Raw genomic sequence first — 17,323 nt, 5'->3', positions numbered from 1 at the left:
TGATGCTTTAACTGTGTCCCAAGAACTGTAGCAAGTGAAAGCTAAACCCGATGACTGGCTTTAAAGAAAACTGTGGCCAGTAAGTTTACTCAGCTGCAGCTAATTAACATAAATCCTGCTAAATAAATAGATAAATAAATGTAAACACTGTTTTCTACCAGTTGGTGTCTGTAAACATGAGCTTCAAACGGCTTTGCGAAACAAACAAAACTCTGCATCACTTTTAGTCGTACTGCGAGGAACGACAACATCTGTTCGTTGGCCGATCCCCCCACAACTCTCAACAGCTAGCGAAAATTTTGTTTTAATAGTGTTCAGGTCAGGATAGATTCTAACCCCTTGAGGATATCTTTTTTCCCAGCAAATGTCACAGTAGGTGAAAAGTATTAACTGATCTAAAATGAAAAGACTAAATACCTCCAAATTACATTCCCTACAACCGAAGCCGTGTTTACTGCAAATGCCACTATCAAGACAGAAGCCAAATGTGGAACCTTGTCTGTTTTCCTGCAAAGTTATGTAAAAGCTACTCAGATGGATTTCATGAAACTTGGTTGAGCGGTGGCATTTGTGCAAAAAGAAGAAAAATATTCAGCATTGGCTCGGGGTCGCTTACTTCAGATTTGTGGGATACGGTACTGGCACTGGAATTCGCTCTTTTACAGCTCCTCTTTGTCAGGATGGTGACGTAGAACTTTCAATAAAAATTTATTGAAATGTGGCAGAGGTGGCGAATTTGGAAAATAAGGGCCTACATGATAAAAAAAAAGATCATGTAGGACAATGACCTTGTAGTTTAGTACCTACAGTCACACAACAACGACTGCACTCTTTGATGTTTTTAATGGAAAATGTTGCAAAATCTCTCAGCAGCTTTATTATTTTATCAGTTTCTACTAACATCTGGCATTTTTTTTCCTACTGACATTGATGAGATATTAATGTGTCTGTTTCTACGGATGCAGTTCTTATCTCTCAGGTGCTGTATCTAACCCTGCAGATCTCACAGGAGGTTTAGCCTCACAATTTATCCATCCTGACCTGCAGCGATCAGAGCGTGTAGCAGATCAGAGGATGGGTCAGGCCTCCCATCTCTGTGCCTCCATTTGGGAAATCATTGTCATTTGATCCAGGCCAGCCCCAGAGGAATGCTGCTCCTGCAGATATATTACAGGCAGGGAGCCTGCCAAACTGGCTTCTGGCATGGGAGCACAGCTTGGACACGGGCGGGCAGAGCTGGGAAGGGGTCAGGCAGCGGCTCACACCAAGGGTTTGCTAAATGATCGTGGGTAACGTTTGCTGTATGGGGTGGGGAGGAATAATAGCCAACTGGGAATACAGAGGCAGTAAGTTTCATGCAATATTGATTTCTCCCTATCAAAAGAAAGCCAAGCAGTGTTTGCTCTTCTTGGTGAAAGACTTACATATTGTACATGTTTGCTTCTTGAGATAAAAAGAATTCTTTTCTTTTTTTTGGGAGATAGGTACTTCTTTTATTTTCAAAGACTAGCAGATGAGACGTATTACATCTCTAAATACCACTTTGAAATCCCTTGAAAATCAGAACGCTCTTCAGAAACAACATAAAAGAGCCGCTAAAAGGGATTTTTAGTGGAATAAATTAGAGATGTATTGATTTACTTCCAAAGTCACGTGCTGCAATCACCTGACTTCTCCCAGACCACAGAGAACCGCTCGGGTTTTGTTTATTCAGATGGAGAGAGCAGAGGCACCAAAAGGCATGGATTATAAGGAAAAATCATCAGCAGAGGCCTTTGATGTCTAAATGAGGCATGTGCAATCCAGACCCCTCTCTTTACCTCACAACCGCCTCTTCACACACATCCACGCACACATTAGCCCAGACAGCATGCACACAAACGTGCACACACATGCACGCAAACAGTAACAGATATTATTCTTAACTTGCAAACAAAGACCCAAACCAGATATGCAAAGTGGAAGAGCATTTCCAGAACTTTCTCTCATTCCTTTAATAGCCAGTCATGTGCTTTAAATTAGAAGCCGAACTGATCAAGCCTCGCAGATAATGCAGAAAAAGGGGGCAGATTCTGCATCTGTTTTCACTAGTGCAAGCAGAGGATGTTGTTACTTACAAGCAATTTTTCACACTGAAATCAATCATTTCCACTGACAGCAACTTTTGGAACTTTGACTCCTGACAAAAATGCTTGCTAGGAGGAGAAATCTGATTGTGGGAGTCGATCATTTGTCACAAGCTTAATACATGTAATCTATAACCCTGACCAAGAAGGACAAGTAAAAAAGAATAAAGAACGATGAGGGAGAGATGAATGACAAGAAAAGCCAAAAACAGATTAAATATGGAAATGAAGGGCACTGAGCCTTTTCTCTCTTGATCAGTGGAATACCAGCAAATTTTGCTAAATAAAATTAGTACAATAACAACCTAATAACATTTTGTGCTTGGAAAAGTTTGCTAAAGTACACCAAGTGACTCAATCGACATGTGAAAAATCACAGAGAACTCTGAGCATCGTTTTCCACCTTGATTTTAATGTCTGAGGAGATTATTCTGTTGGAATTGTGATGATGAGTAGTTTGGAAGTACATCCTGTTAACTACTCCCACTGACATTAAGAGGATTACGTAGGTAGCGTCAGACAGAGGCAACTCCTTCCGTTAAGTTGAGTCTTTCCTATCCCTTCCAAATCTCTGCTGCCGCTACGTCGAGCCTGTAATTTGCCTAAAACTGAAGGCATCCGGTGGAGACGCGGCGATATGTGGAGACAGACAGATAAATCAAAAGGCTGAGAGACAGCGAGAGGGAGGGAGAGTATTTGTCTAGAGAACACGGAGAGGGTGGATCATTTGTCTGGCAGATGCATGTTGATACCGTGATGCTGCTTTGGTGGTGATGGTGTTGGTGTATGAGGGGGGGGCGTTGTGGAGCAGCACCTGGTGGCTGCAAACCTTGTGGGAGGACATGCGGGAAGACGTTTAAGAGCTGAGGGAAGGAGCAGGCGGAGAGGAAAGTGAAATGTTCTTGTGAGTGTGGGATGACCTCAGTGTGGGGAAAAACTGCACCCACATTTCCAACAAGCGCTCCCAGCTGCAGCTATAAAGCACAGAAACAGCTCAGAGCAACAACCCAAATCAATTCTTATTGACTGTACCGTGTTCTGTGCAGAGGGGATGCAACTATAACCATTAAGACAGTACTTTAACTGTTTTCCTGTTTTTCTTCTTCTTGTTTCATCCTTTCAAGCCAGCAGGTTAACCATCTTCTGAGGCACAGAGGTAATTGGGCTGTGTCGTAGCCCCACTTTATCACTGTCTCTCTCTTGACATGTATGTTTACCACAACTATAATCTTCAAAAAGCCTGTTAACATAAGTAGCTCAGCTTTCATAAACCATAAAGTCAGCTCTGACTGATCCTCGGCACCATCCTGTTTACCACGCTGAGGAGCATAAGCAGCGCTCTGATCATATCTGCTGCTTGCTAGCAAAGGCTTTCTTTCTGCACACATCTCTGTGACTCATTTCCAAACATGTTGCATTAATATTTAGTGCTCAGGAGACAGGTGACGGAAGGTGACATCGCCTTGAACGTGTAGCTTACAAGACAGCACTGCGTATGTGTAACTTTTTCCGCTGAGAGAGCGAGAGAGAGAAAAAAAGAAAAATCAAAGGTTGGTGTTGAAGACAACTGCGAGCGCCTGGAGTACAAAGTGTTTTAATGCTCTCTCCCCATCATAAAATACAGCACTGTGGGTATCTGCCTAAAGAGGGAGAACAGTCGCTTAGCCTGGTGTCGGATACACAGTGAAACAGATCTCTCAGTTGAACACCAGGCTTTTTAAAATCATGCAGGAAAGACCCAACGTCCGTCAAACACATTGAGAGGTTCCAGGTCACGCCCTGGTGTTTTGGCTTTAATGGGAGCAGCGTGTAGAGAGCGCGCGGGTGTCTGGAGGGGTGGAGTAATTCGATTACCACGGTTAATTTTCTGTTTTTTTTTCCCCCTCTACTGGTGTCCTGAAACACTCCAGGTCGAACTCTAGCCCGAGAGAACCAATGCGATCACCAGAGGCGACGGCAGGATGAGACACAGGAAGAAGTCTGGTCTCCAAACATCTGGCAGGGCAAGGCTTCCATGACTCGCTCAACCTCGGGATGAAAAAAAAAAAGACCCTCAGATCTGCAGGGATCAAAGTGTGCCCTGGGTGCATGAGCCACTGTGGCCTCCCTCAACATATTCAAATGGGGTTTCCTGAAAGACGTCAGAGCCACAAGCAGGAACATAAATGAAGCAGGAAAAGAGGCAATGATGAATACCTGAAAATCTCTCCACATATAATATCTAAGGAATTAGTCCAGGCTATTTTTTCTGTTGAAAATTTCAACATAATTGAACTGTCAGATCTAAAAAACTTACAACTTACCTACTTAAAAAAAGCATTAGAGTTTGATGTGCTGTAGGAAAAGAGACTAAAAGACTAACCTTCATTTAGACCGCATATCCCACCTCTAAGTACCCCCAGGATAAATCTCAGGGGTTGCAAGATCACTGCAAAAATCCCCTTGTTACCATCAACATGAACCCTAAAAGTCTTTTTTGACCAAAGTCTTTTGTACAATGTTTCACAGTGATCCAAAATCAAATGTAATTTTTCTTCAGTGCACATGAGCGACCTGCTTTTTTTTATTATTTACAAATAAAGAGGAACATTTCCAGAAACATTACTTTTGCATTTTAATTTCTTAAGGATGGACATTTTATGCATAGCAATCAAAGGATGCTTAAACAATTGCAGAAGCATTTCTTCTGCATTTGCTTGTAGTGGCTTTATTCTCCTTTCACCTCGCACCACCCAAAAATGTCCTTCAAACTACTTAATCTAGGAAAGAAAGCAATTTGACACAAGCCATCTTTACAGGTATACCCACGAAGCCTTACTGTGGGCATGCTTTATTATTGATGCAATGATGCTATGAATTCATTGTTTTACATTTGAACAAATTCTTGGGCTTTAAACTGTAAAGAAAAACAAAAAAACAGAAAATCATTCAGCTATTATTTTAAACTTACATGTGGACCGACTGGAGGAAAAAAAACAAAGCAAAGCACCAGTTTAGGCAAAATACCCTCACATTCACCGCCATGTTTCCTCTCAATAATCACTTTGACATTATAAATTCATCAAACACTGCCTCCCTTCAGCGGCAGTGATGCCTGGGAGCGGGGGTCACCTGTATGCAGCATTACCGAATTAGCCGCTATCTAACCCAGACCTGCTGTGGCGTGCTGACACTAATCCCGGGCCTGCTGGAGAGCCCTGTCTGTGTTACATTATCATGTCTAATCCCCATAATCTCTCAGCCGCAACGCTAAACACTATTCCACCTCGGTCTCTTACCTCATACCCCTTTAATAACATTAATGAAGGGCCGGGCCCCATTACCAAGGCTACCCTAGCGGTGGGCTGGGTGACGGCCGTAATCAGAGGCCCCCTGCACAGCCACCCACTCAGCCTTCCAGGCAGCAGGAATTAATGTAATTCGTCGCCTGGGGCAAAAAGCAAACCAAACATATGTTCAACAAATCAGGGTTTGTGTATTTTCGTGTCACCGTTACTGTGCAGGTCTATTAGAGTCACTGATGAGATTCTTAGTGAAGGGCCCGCCATGCGGGAGAACGAAAGCTTTGAAGTGCTCGTGCCACTTCGAAACTCCCCCCACCTCCACTTGCCTTGAGACGTTTATGATGAGCTGACCTGAGTTATTAAAATACCACAGAAATGATCGCCCATAATGCTGCTCTTTTTTGCTGTCAACAAAGAATGGCAGCAGGGGATTGGCTGGGATGAAAGGTTGAAAGGGGTCTCGTATTAAAAATGGCACTTTATCCATTAAAGCGGGATTTCTGCTGTCTCTTTGTGTAATTACCTGCACCCGCCAGCTCTGTGCTCAGGCTTACCTTGTTTACACTGCGTGTCTCGCAGCCTTGCCGTCTCCCTGCACGGCTTCGTTACACTGTCTTCTGCTCTGCCTTTGTCTCTCTTGATGTCTTTCACTTGTCTGTCTTGGCTGTCAGGGCCAACCTTGAAAGAGGAGGCGTAAACACACCCAGAAGAGCAATGTCAATGAAAGCACTGAATGAATATATACAAGTTAAAGCATGCCCTGTAATGCGTTTTTTTTTTTTTTTTTTTTCAATTTAGTCATGTAGATGTTGTATTCATTTATTTACAATTTACAATTTGGCACTCATATAACTCAAACCCATTAATGTGCTTTGCAATGTTAATCAAATGCTAATGCAATTGCATATCCCCCCCTTTACTAGCCCTACCTCCTAGCAAACAGCACCACACTGACTTAATTGTGAGAGTATGAAAAACAGCACATACAGACTTCCTCTCATATTTAATTTTATCTTTGAATAAAAGAGCTATAGGAAAGTATTAATCTGCTTAACATTTCTAAGTACATCCTCCAAAGGATTTTGCTTTTTTAATCTTACATATGCTCAGCAGAGTTACTGGCAAAAACTGTACATTTTCCTCATTTCATCCTTTCAACATCAAATGGTGAGCAGCAAAAATTGGATCAGACTTCAAAGACTGTGATGTGCTCCAAGTCACGGAGTGGCTCTTCTATTTCACATATTGAATCCGAGCAGGATATCAAAGTGCTACCAAAGAACCTCAGGTCTTTACTAAAAAAGGGGTCTAACATCTGTAGAAAGAAGAGCGCAAAGACAAATCACCTCAGGGAAGAGCGAGCATTTATTCTCAGCCGTGAATTTCCAGCCTTTTGATTCTCTCGTTCCTGTACCACCCTGTCTTCTTCTCCGCTGAGATGGAGGTTGGAGCAAGAGAACTCTTTTGTCTCAAGGACTCAAAAAATTCCCAAAGAATAATCTGGGTTAAAGCTGCTTTGTAGAGGAGCAGCATTGTTTTATTTTATTTTATTTTTTTTACATACACAGCTAGTAAGGCATAAGGAAAATGCTCATTGATATTCTGCTACTTACATCTTTTTTATGGGTGTAATCTCCGTCTGCCTCTTTGTTGTCCGGGCTGTACCTGTGAAATTAAGACGCACTTTTAACTAAAATGAACGAAAATGATCACTGCAAAATAAAGCATATTGCATCAGCTTATTACAAAGAAATCCAGAGCTGGGGATGATTTTTATTTGTCTTTTTTGCTCCTAAAACATCTCCACTTTATGATTATGTAATTTGCGGAGCAAAAAAGCGCCGATGTGTTTCTGCGCCCGTTCGCTCATGTTGCATTATTTAAAAAGCAAACACCAACGAGACAACGTCTGCACGCACAATGCCGCGAGCCAGTGGCAGTCATGCTTCGGGTCTAGAAAAACAAAATCTCATCCAGTTTGGAACTGGCAATGCAACCGGAGGCTCTGCTGTTTGGATGCAAACACAGAATTCATGCATGGCAGACAGGAGGGGTATCAAAAGGGAAAAGAACAGCATGTAGGTGAGAACACAAATCTTACCGCAGGAAAATGGGCCAGATCATGTCAAAATAAATATATATGGAGAGATTCCAACACTGATTAAACAGAATTGTTAAGTGGAGGTTTGAAGTTTTTTCCCACCAAGGAATATGATTGTAAACATGGAGAGAAAAATCCCCAGATGAGGCTCTGCTCGGTTTGAGTATACAACGAGCATAACATTTTCAGATGTGTAAATCTAGTATTTTGGAGTTTTGGAGTCGGGAGAGAAATGCGCAACCTTGACCAAAATGTCGCAGAAGATTTAAACAAGATGTGCAATGGATCTCTAATTTTACATCTTTCTTTCTAAGAGCTAATGTCAAAGGTCTGAAATCATTCGGGGATACTTAAAACGATTTTTAGGATGCTTAGAGACTTTTTTAATGACAAAAAAAAGGTAAAAGCTGCCATCAACACCTCGTGTGCCGCTATTCATTCAGTGGCTGCTCCCCCGCTTAGCAAATACTTTCTTAATGTCTGGCCTGCCCATATGCTGAATAAACACAAGCTCGTACATCTGGACACCAGTGCAGCACCCAGCCCCGCTTGTGGTCAGACAAGTGTGCTATCTTGGTGGAAAGTTATTTATTACGTTTATAAAACTGAAAGAGGTGGTGCACAGGGAGGAGCTTTCTCCTTTGGGTGAAACAGCAGTTCATTATGAGGCAAAAGCAGCTCATCCAGCAAAGGCTGAAGATGAATGGCAAGCATGGGAGGCCTCTTGCTCAGTCAGCCATGGCTACTGGTGGACTATTGTCTGTGCAATGAGGAGCAAATGAAATTACAAAAGAAATCAAAGTACAGGAAAAATGAGACCAATGAGAACAGATGCTGAAGGACAACAAATGTCAAAGCTCACCCTAAATGCTCCTCTTTGGTGGTCTTTTCTCCAGCCTCAGGGTGACATCTGTGCTCCTGGGGTCCACAGTCCCGACGCACCCGATGGCCCCTGTAAGCTGCACAGGATATGAATGCCAGACACGCTGTCAAATGGTCAAATGCCTCACCCCTGTCCTCATATACATGTTGCATGCTCACACAATTACACACAAAGTGTATTTATTATATATTAATCAGGAGCACCAAACCGTTTTGTATTAAGAAACTCTGGATTCGCCCGCGAGGAAGTGAGATGTGTTTAGCATGCATATATGGTCTGTGGCGCTGCAGTGAGGAAACTTTGTGTGATTATTGAGACACACTGAGCTCAGACGGATGGTAAACGGAGCCTGCTGACTTACTCCGTCGACGGGCTTTGTGTTTTTCTGGTAAAATTATATGCACAGGAAAAGAAGGCTCAAGTACATTGTTGAGCAATGGTTCTATTTTGCATGGTCTAATCTGATCGATGGTGAGCATGTCCCCCAGGCCCCGCTGAGATCTGAGAAGCCACCAGGCTCATACATTTGAAAGGCATCTGTTTATTTTCAGAATGCAAATGCAGCCCACCTCAAAGGCTATAAGCTGCAGAGAACACACAAAGTGAATGTGCTGGAGTGCTCCGCCGGGGGGCTGAGGCCCCACTTATGTCAGGTTCAGGTTCTCCCCCCACCCCGCCTTCCATCCCCTTCCCGAACCCCGGCGGCCACACACAAACACGCTTCTCTAAAAAGAAAGACAGCGGCGACAGAGAGGCTTTCCCAACACCAAAACCATGTTTACCCATTCTGCAGCTTTATTTACAAGGGTTTAATGGAGGACATTTACACAAGGTGTGCAGGCGACTGAGATGCTCCATGTGCCAGATGAGGGCAGCCCTTAGGAGAGCCAGAGGAAACAATGCCAGATCTCCTCCCTCCTGCCCTCCTCTCTCCTGCCCCTTTTGGCACCCTCCCTTGTCCTCCAGTGAGAGCCTCCGAGGAGGGGGAGGGGGGCTGGGAAGGTTAATGTGCCCACTTTGATCTTCGTCAAGGCACACTGAGTAAGAATTAATTTACATTTCAGATGAAAAGGTTGACAGTATAAAAAGGCATCTTGTTTCTGGTATGTGAGAGCTGTGTAATAGGCCAGGAATTTGAGAGAGGAAGTCGTGAGGAAACAGAAGGGATAAGCCCCTCTCTTGCCTTTACTGGGAAAGAGATGAAAGGAAAAAAAGGATCTCAGTATGCACTGTTCTTCTGAAACATGGGGACCAAATGCTGCCCAAACTTTCAAAAGCTTTTCTGTATGCATTATTAATTAATTATTACTATTTCGTAGGCCACTCATGGAGATCAAAAAGGTGTTTCACAAAGATGTAAGGTTTCCAGGCCTTTATCCTGTTTCCTTTTGAAAATGTATGAAAACAGTGGCGCGAATTTCCACCGGACATGGGGCCGCGTGAGAAATTCCAGATGTCTCCACTTGAATATTTGAACTTGAAAATTTAAACATTTCTTTACCTGATTGTATGCGGACAGCTGCCTCTTCCCGCTCTTTTTTGATTTGCTTGAGGTTCTGCCGAGCAACATAGCCCCTCCAGGCTAAGGGGAAAAGAAAGAAACAGTGTGTGTATGTGTGTGTGTGTGTGTGTGCGAGAGATTGCTGACCTACCTCTGTGAAACAAAATAGACTGCGCATACTACACAAGATCCCACTTCAAAACACTGCTAAACCAGGTGGCAGAGGGATGGATCCCTTTGAACTCTCTGAGGTCTTATTGTCTGCTCTGAAGCATTGCTCTTAACCCTCATAGGTCAAGCTGTGGTTATCAAACTATCTCTTTTATGAAGACTCACAGGCACATAATAGGCTAGATGTCATTAAGAAACCACCTCACATCAAATTTGCACCTGTTTCATCACGAGCGATAAAAGAATATATCACAACTCATCTTTCTTTTCATATTTTTGACTTAAGTTTGAATAATCGCTCTTCCGGTTTACTGTTTAATCAAAACCAGCGTACCTGACTGGATGATTGTGGCCCCACGGCTTCTCTTCTCCTTCTCTTTTCGATAACGCCGGGCCCCGAGCCAGCCTTTAGTGTAAGCTTGCATCACCACCACCCGAGCTATTACTTCCCGCAGCAGCAGGTTCAGTTGTTCCACATGGTAGTATTTCAGAAAAACCTGACAGGACATTTTGCTCTGGTTAGGACATCCAAAGCTTGATTATGTCTATTTCTTTTATGTCTTTACAAACTTTAATGTCTTTTACAAATAAAAATAACTTCAATATTAAACTTTTTGTTTTAAAAATAGCCCCACCTTTGTCTTTCCCAGCACCCAGTCTTTTAATTTGGCCCTCTCCAGTATGGCAACAGCGTTTTCTTTGCTAGTTTCAGGCATCTCGTGAGCCCGAAATGCAAGATAGTAATATCTGGAAGAGGAGACAATGAAGAGAAAAAGGACACCTTTGAACAAATCTATTTACTCAAGCAGTGATATTGTGTTTTGCTATTATTTAAAAACAAATCTGGGAGTATTTGGAGCTGATAAATATAAAAACTAAGCATTATCTTTGCACAGGAAGTCGTTACTTTGTTACAGTTTTTACGTCCTCAAAAAGCATAACACAATAAAATCAAGGTTGGATAAAACACTAAGTTAAGTGAAAAACTGTGCAGAAAACCCAAAATACAGTGTCCCGATATGAGAACACAGGGTGTCAAGAGGCTAACGAATTGCTGAAGGTGTTTTTATTACAAGCTGCATTCACAGATTCACTGACACACAACTGACAGAGCTTTATTCGACGTCTTTAAGCAGTACAAATGCATGCACACAAATGCATGTAGCAGGCAGTCAGATGGATGCAGAGAAGACTATGTGCAAACTAGAAGACCCGGAATCAAACTATGAACTTGTGGACAACCTGCTTTACCTCCTGAGACACTGACATGCCAATAATAGAACAATATAAACAGATTTAAAGAATTTTAAAAAGCTACTTTCAACTGCTTTCTTAGTGACAAGGGATCACATATTTGATTTGGCAACTTTTTTAACACATTTTTAACGTATGTCATTCCTATAAAAGATTGTTCTGCCACTTATTTATTTATTTTTTGGTTAGGCAGTCTAAAAGTTTCAAGTTAGGTATCTAAAAATGTTGACTTACAGCTTCAAACTTCAAACTTCTGATTTTTTAAGTGAAATAAGCCTCCATACCCTCCCAATGCAAGCTCGAAGGGATCTTTGTGTTCTCCTGGGATTGAACCAGGAATCTTTCACTTATTAGGAAAATATATAAACCACTAAATTATAGAGAATAAATCAAGCATGTGTCTGAAACTGGAGCCATCTGATATACAAATCTTGAAATGTTGAATATTTGACAAGATATTGATAAATTAGCTAACTTAGTTTTGGTAGATTAGGGGATGACGTAGTGCCTACTTACTTAACTGCCTTCAAGAAATGACATTATCAATATCAACATCTTGTTGCACATTGCTACTAGAAGTACTGTTAAGAGAACCACAGTTAAAAACTTCCTGCTGCTCAGAAATCTGAGTCAAACATGACTCTTTAACAGAGACCAGCGCTGGATCTCTTTTCAATGCATCATCGTCTCCTATTTCAGTGGCCACAGAAGATCCTCATTAGCGCAGGCCTATCAGTGTGCATCACCCACGCCGCTGTTTATTGCTCACATTGTCTGGATCCATCCACTGATCCTGCTGTTTATAAAATACCAGCATAGGACAGAGTGGTTCTAACTGTTTGCTCAGGGACATCAAGGCTCCAGAAATACTCGTTCATCTTTCGTGTTCTGGCAGTGGTCAAAAAGAAGAACAACAACAAGAAGAAAAACTTCTTTGAACTCCCCTCCCCGCCTCAGTCTACAGCCTTTCATTCTAATTCCTGTTGATACCTGTTATTTCTTTGATGGTAAATACAAAGCACTGCAACATCAGACGAGCCTTTGATATGGGAGCACAAATTTAAATCAGTTTTCACTAAAGGTGCAGTTTAGCCATTCAGGTCTGTCTGTATGACTTCTGCCTGGCTCAGGTAGGATGATATGGATTCAATAGCAAGGTTAAAATATATTTACACACTCTCCTTCTCACACAGGCACACTTCAGGCACAGGAGACAACAGGGACGTCATCGTGCCGGGGGTTGTGTGCGATCTTCCAGTAATCGGCCTTCGATACTGGGAGCAAAAGTAGGACATGCAGGGAAACACCATGTGGTCATTCAAAGTTTCAGCTCGCCAAAATTAGGCCCACATTTTTAAAGCTTCCCCCGAAGCAACGACACTAACCAGTCATCTCAAAGTTCTTCTTTCCACAAGTCTAAGTTAATTAAATTTTATATAATCTTAAAGTCTCCACATTAGAGGTGGCTGGAATACTTTTCAAAGGAACACTGATCAAACATAAGCTTTCTGGCATTTTCGCACAGCCTCATCTAAATGTGTGGATTTTTTTCCCCTTAAAATTTAGGTGTACGCTTTTAAATTGGAGGAAGCGTGTAGTGCTTAGTAACAGTTAAACGGATCCTGTCCCATATTTTTAAAAACCCAAAACAACACCCTTACGTAAAGCCCCCCGTTAATGATGAGACTTGTTTTAATTGTGCTCTAATGTAATACCGATGGGACAAGGAGACCATGTTTGAGCTTTTTCAGGTCACCGAGTATAAGAACAAACTCTTTATGAATAGTAAAAGGAAATCTATTAAAATGCATCACCCCTTATAATCACAGTTCCTCCTTGTTTGAATTTAATCCATATCTTCCAGACTGGAGTATCCACCCAGTTAAAAGAGCTGCAGGATTTAGTCTTGCACTATCACTAATGACTGCCAATTAGTCAGCCTCTTGCTCTGCTCAACATGTACCCCTATCTAATTAAAGAACCCGTGTTTTTGTGTGATGTAGAGCATGGCTCACTTGTTCTATGCCATCTCTGGGGCTGTGTCAGCGTGCGTGCGTGCTGCAGAGTGGAGGCGCCGCCTGTCTCGACGCCACTCTTACCTGTTGACAAAGTCTTCAAACAGGATGCGGTGGGAGTAGCCTTGGCGGCGGATGTTCACCGTCTCCAGGATCCCAGTGTAACGCAGCTGCACCATCACCCGCTCCTTGCAGAAGCACAGTGCCTGCCTGTCGTCATTAGGTTTGATGCAGCGCACAAAGTGTGGCTGGCCCACGACCATCTTAGACAGCAGGTCCATCAGGGAGTACTGCACAAACACAACAATGAGGGCAGAAGCAAGAGAAGACACGAGAGAGCAGTTATATCGTTTCATATTATCAGGGTTCAAAGGTCAGATCAGATCTGCACTGGAAGAAGCATTCAAACTTTTTCCAGACATTCTCATAACAAGCTCGATGGTACCCACGAGAATGAATCAGTATGAATCAATAAACAAATCTATCCCAACAGGACACAACAGTGTTTTCAATTCTAAAGTAAAAGACATCATGAATTATTTAGGGATTTGAAAAAAAAAAGCAACACTGTGTAATTCTATTTGCAGAATTGTTGGTATCAGTTATGGTAATGTTAAAAAAAAAAGCAATGTAATAACAAAACGAATTAAAGTGTGCAAGTAGATTCTCATTCATCCAGGTCCTGGCAGTCTTCAGCACTTAAAAACAAGGTATGTGACCTGCTTTGGGATTAAATATAGGGTTTTGTCCATCAGTTGTTTTAGAAGTGACGTCTTCAAAAACCAAAAAAGTCCACTTGCTTTCTTTTTAAGCACTAATTAAAGATGTATTTACTGAGATGTATTTACATTTTATGAAATGAAAGGTGTGTTACAGGTTCGTAGTCTATGAGTATGCTAAGGTCCTCTCACTTGGATCCAATTGACCAAAGCAGAGCACATTTCATCATCAGGCCATGAGCATGACATCCCTGCAGACGTTCATGTACCTGCCAATTCTGTGTTAACTCGTTCAACTTCACACTCGTCCTACAAGGCAATATAACAGAAATGACTACTCATCCATGGTGTCTGCAACTATTTGTGTCCACAAGTGAGAACAACCCCTACTTTATAAAGCTGCAGTGGACTTGTTGGCAGACTGTTACTGATTTACACAGAACAAATTCATTAAATTCAATTTTGCTGTCCACCAGCCATCTTCAGCAAACATTCCCCAGCTAGTCCCCAGAGCAAGCTGAGGACATCTTTTAATGCTTTTCATCAGAGGTAAATTGACAAAGAACACATGAATACCCATAATTCATTTAATGTAAATATTATATCAGTAATAACTGAAGGATCCATTGATATCACAGACTTTGCTGGTTTGATCAGTTACGACATCATATTAATAACAAGTTAATCCACTCATCAGTGGAAGGCTTTTAGTTGTTTTCAGACAATCAGTGCTCCTGCTTTACGTCATTGAATCTTGCTGTTTGGAGTTATTGATACAGCATAAATTAATCATATTTGTATGAGCTTCAAATTAGTCTGCAGCTTCATATGTTATGAAGATCATTAGCTGCTCAGCTGAACCTGAAAAGCAGCTATCATTTTATTTTCACATTTGAAGCTTTTCTTTGTTACTCTTACAAACAAAGTACACAGTTTAAAAATGCTCAACGGCAAAATGAGACCAGCACGCAGACTTCAGTCTCATTTTCCTGCTGATGTATGGTGGAGTACGTGTCATCAGGGCAGTCATTTTTAGTGAGAAATGCAAACACCTACACGGAAATAGGAGGCCACCGTCTGTCTCCTCATCTTGGTGGTTTCTTCTGGGTGGCGAATCATCTCCATGGTGTCCACCTGAACACAAACAGTTGCGATAAGCACGCTGCACTGATGATCAGGCCAGACTTAGGCTACTGCAACATAAAATGCAGCAGATTCAAATGAGATGCTGTTCATTTGCGACATGACGTCTTCAGCGGGCTCTGCAGAAATAAAGGTATTATTACAGCAGGTCCCCTTCCTCTAAATGGGCCAGTTGGGAAAACACAGCTGTACTAACTGTGCCGTCTGTATAACACAGCCTCATAAACACTTAAAGCTAACAATCTAGAGAATAATTCGGCACTGCTGTGGGGCATGGGAAAATTGCAGAGCATTCTGAGTAATGAGACTAGCCGTCACCGAGCAGACAGTCATCCTGATGACGGCGGATTAACGAGGACACAATATAAGCTTTCTAATGGCCTTCGCAGTTCATGGCTTCATCAAAATTAATGATGCAATAGATATTTTATAGTAAGTGAATATCTTAATACTTTATTTCATCCTTGCACGGAGAAAGGAAGGTACGTGAAAGGCTGTGCGAGCTGCATAGGAACGAGACGCTCCGACACTTTGTACTTCTGTATGATCTGCTTTCAGAATAGCAAACGGCTATCGGAGACTCACTTCCACTGTTCTAACAACTGTCACTTTAATCTGAGCGCACGGGTAGCTTCTCGTAAGCGTCAGTTTCTGTCAACTTTTCTCCAACTCTGATTGAGAACGAGACGCATACATATTACATCAGTTTCACAGAGTTATTACTAAGAAGTCCTCTCTTCTTCAAGAATAACTGAGTAGGTGCTTAGTGGAAGCTCAACAAAGTAGGACTGTTATTATTCCCACTGTTATTCTGGCCTTTGTTTCCGTCTCACATGAAGCATTTTTATAATCTAAAAGACACATCGCAGTGCATTTGTTTACATTAATAACTCAGAAATGTGGCTGTGTGGAGAAAAAATGGTTCAAAAGGGATGATTTACATTTTCCAAAAGCAGCTTGTGATTGATGTTTTATGACTGGAGCTGCACAGTCAGTCTGTGAAGCGCAGTTTGAAGTTTTAGTTTTTGGATTACAATAATGCGATGATAACTTCAGTGAACTATGTTGGGGTTTTTTTTTTCAGATCTGTCCTGTGCTTCAGAGGTGGTGCATTTGGATTCAGAAAGTTTTACTATTATCAAACAGAGGTCTTACCTTCAACAGGTATTTGGGAGACTTTGAGTACAGCACATGTTGTCGAATAACATGGAAGGAAAGGAAGAGAGAAATGGAAAGACAAGAGGAATCTGAAAATCAGTTTTAAGAGAGGTTCGAGTGTTAAAGCATCATGTGACTTCGTATTTCCTACACAAAGATCAGATTAAAGTTAGTCAACATAGGCTGAATATTTTCAGTCATTTAAGAAACGCGATCTTAGAGATATTATTAGCTTGTGAAATTCTGCCCCTTAAACAAAGAAGGTCCAGAAATGAAAGTGTTAAAGTTCAGAGGGAGAGGCAGTAAGAGCTTTTTCTTTTAAGAAAATTTCCAGCCACTGATGCTGCCAAGACTCAGCTCAAACAAACTTAGAGTGAACATGAACAATCAGCATTGCTGGATGCAACAAGAGATTCTACATGAAATATCATGGAAAGAAAACCGTCAAGCCAATGCAGTGATTTAAGCTGATTTAGGAGAATCTGCAAAAGTCATCCTTAAAATTTAAAACGCTGCCTGCCAGCGACAAAAACAACAATATTCACTAAGTCTCAGAAACTACTTTTATGATGTAGACACTGAGTGCCAGATGGCGATGCTGTATCACCACAAGCAAGACAGCAAACATAACAGGGCAGTCAATTAATGTGGCTATGCTTCACAGCACAGGTTTTTACTGGGTTTCTTATGGTGCAATGCCTGTGAGCAACAAATAAAAAAAAATGTAAAAAAAAGCATTATGGGGCTTTTTTTGCACGTGATGATTCGGGCTACGGCTGAATGCTCACCTTGGTGCGTCCTGAACCGAGCTGCGGCGGGAGAGATCTGGAGGCGGCGGTGACTCTCGCTTTGGACGTCGCCAGATTTCCTGTTGAACACAAGAATGAAGCCAGTGGACTTTCATGCAGTAATATGAGAAAGCAAATAATATTTGGGAATGAGCCAGCGGCGTTTCAGTAAACACTCCG

At 41.9% G+C, this 17,323-nt stretch overlaps 1 protein-coding gene across 4 annotated transcripts in view; it reads right to left on the bottom strand.

The window, feature by feature from the left end:
• myo3b (myosin IIIB) overlaps positions 1–17,323 on the bottom strand; it is a 73,985-nt gene that overhangs the window by 16,166 nt on the left and 40,496 nt on the right. For all 4 annotated transcript variants that reach the window (XM_005723461.1, XM_005723460.1, XM_005723462.1 and 1 more), the window contains 10 exons: positions 17,144–17,223; positions 16,353–16,373; positions 15,111–15,188; positions 13,420–13,625; positions 10,702–10,813; positions 10,401–10,563; positions 9,896–9,976; positions 8,374–8,470; positions 7,024–7,075; positions 5,965–6,088 (listed from right to left, as the gene is read on the bottom strand). In XM_005723461.1, the coding sequence (XP_005723518.1) occupies positions 5,965–6,088; positions 7,024–7,075; positions 8,374–8,470; positions 9,896–9,976; positions 10,401–10,563; positions 10,702–10,813; positions 13,420–13,625; positions 15,111–15,188; positions 16,353–16,373; positions 17,144–17,223 (1,014 nt within the window). The remainder of the gene's footprint in view (positions 1–5,964; positions 6,089–7,023; positions 7,076–8,373; positions 8,471–9,895; positions 9,977–10,400; positions 10,564–10,701; positions 10,814–13,419; positions 13,626–15,110; positions 15,189–16,352; positions 16,374–17,143; positions 17,224–17,323) is intronic.

Source organism: Pundamilia nyererei, unplaced genomic scaffold (genome assembly GCF_000239375.1).
Source record: "Pundamilia nyererei isolate P.nyererei 1_Seehausen unplaced genomic scaffold, PunNye1.0 scaffold00009, whole genome shotgun sequence".
NCBI classification, from domain to species: domain Eukaryota; kingdom Metazoa; phylum Chordata; class Actinopteri; order Cichliformes; family Cichlidae; genus Pundamilia; species Pundamilia nyererei.
The sequence above is the reverse complement of the archived record's forward strand: the minus strand, read 5'-3'. Positions and strand labels throughout refer to the sequence as shown.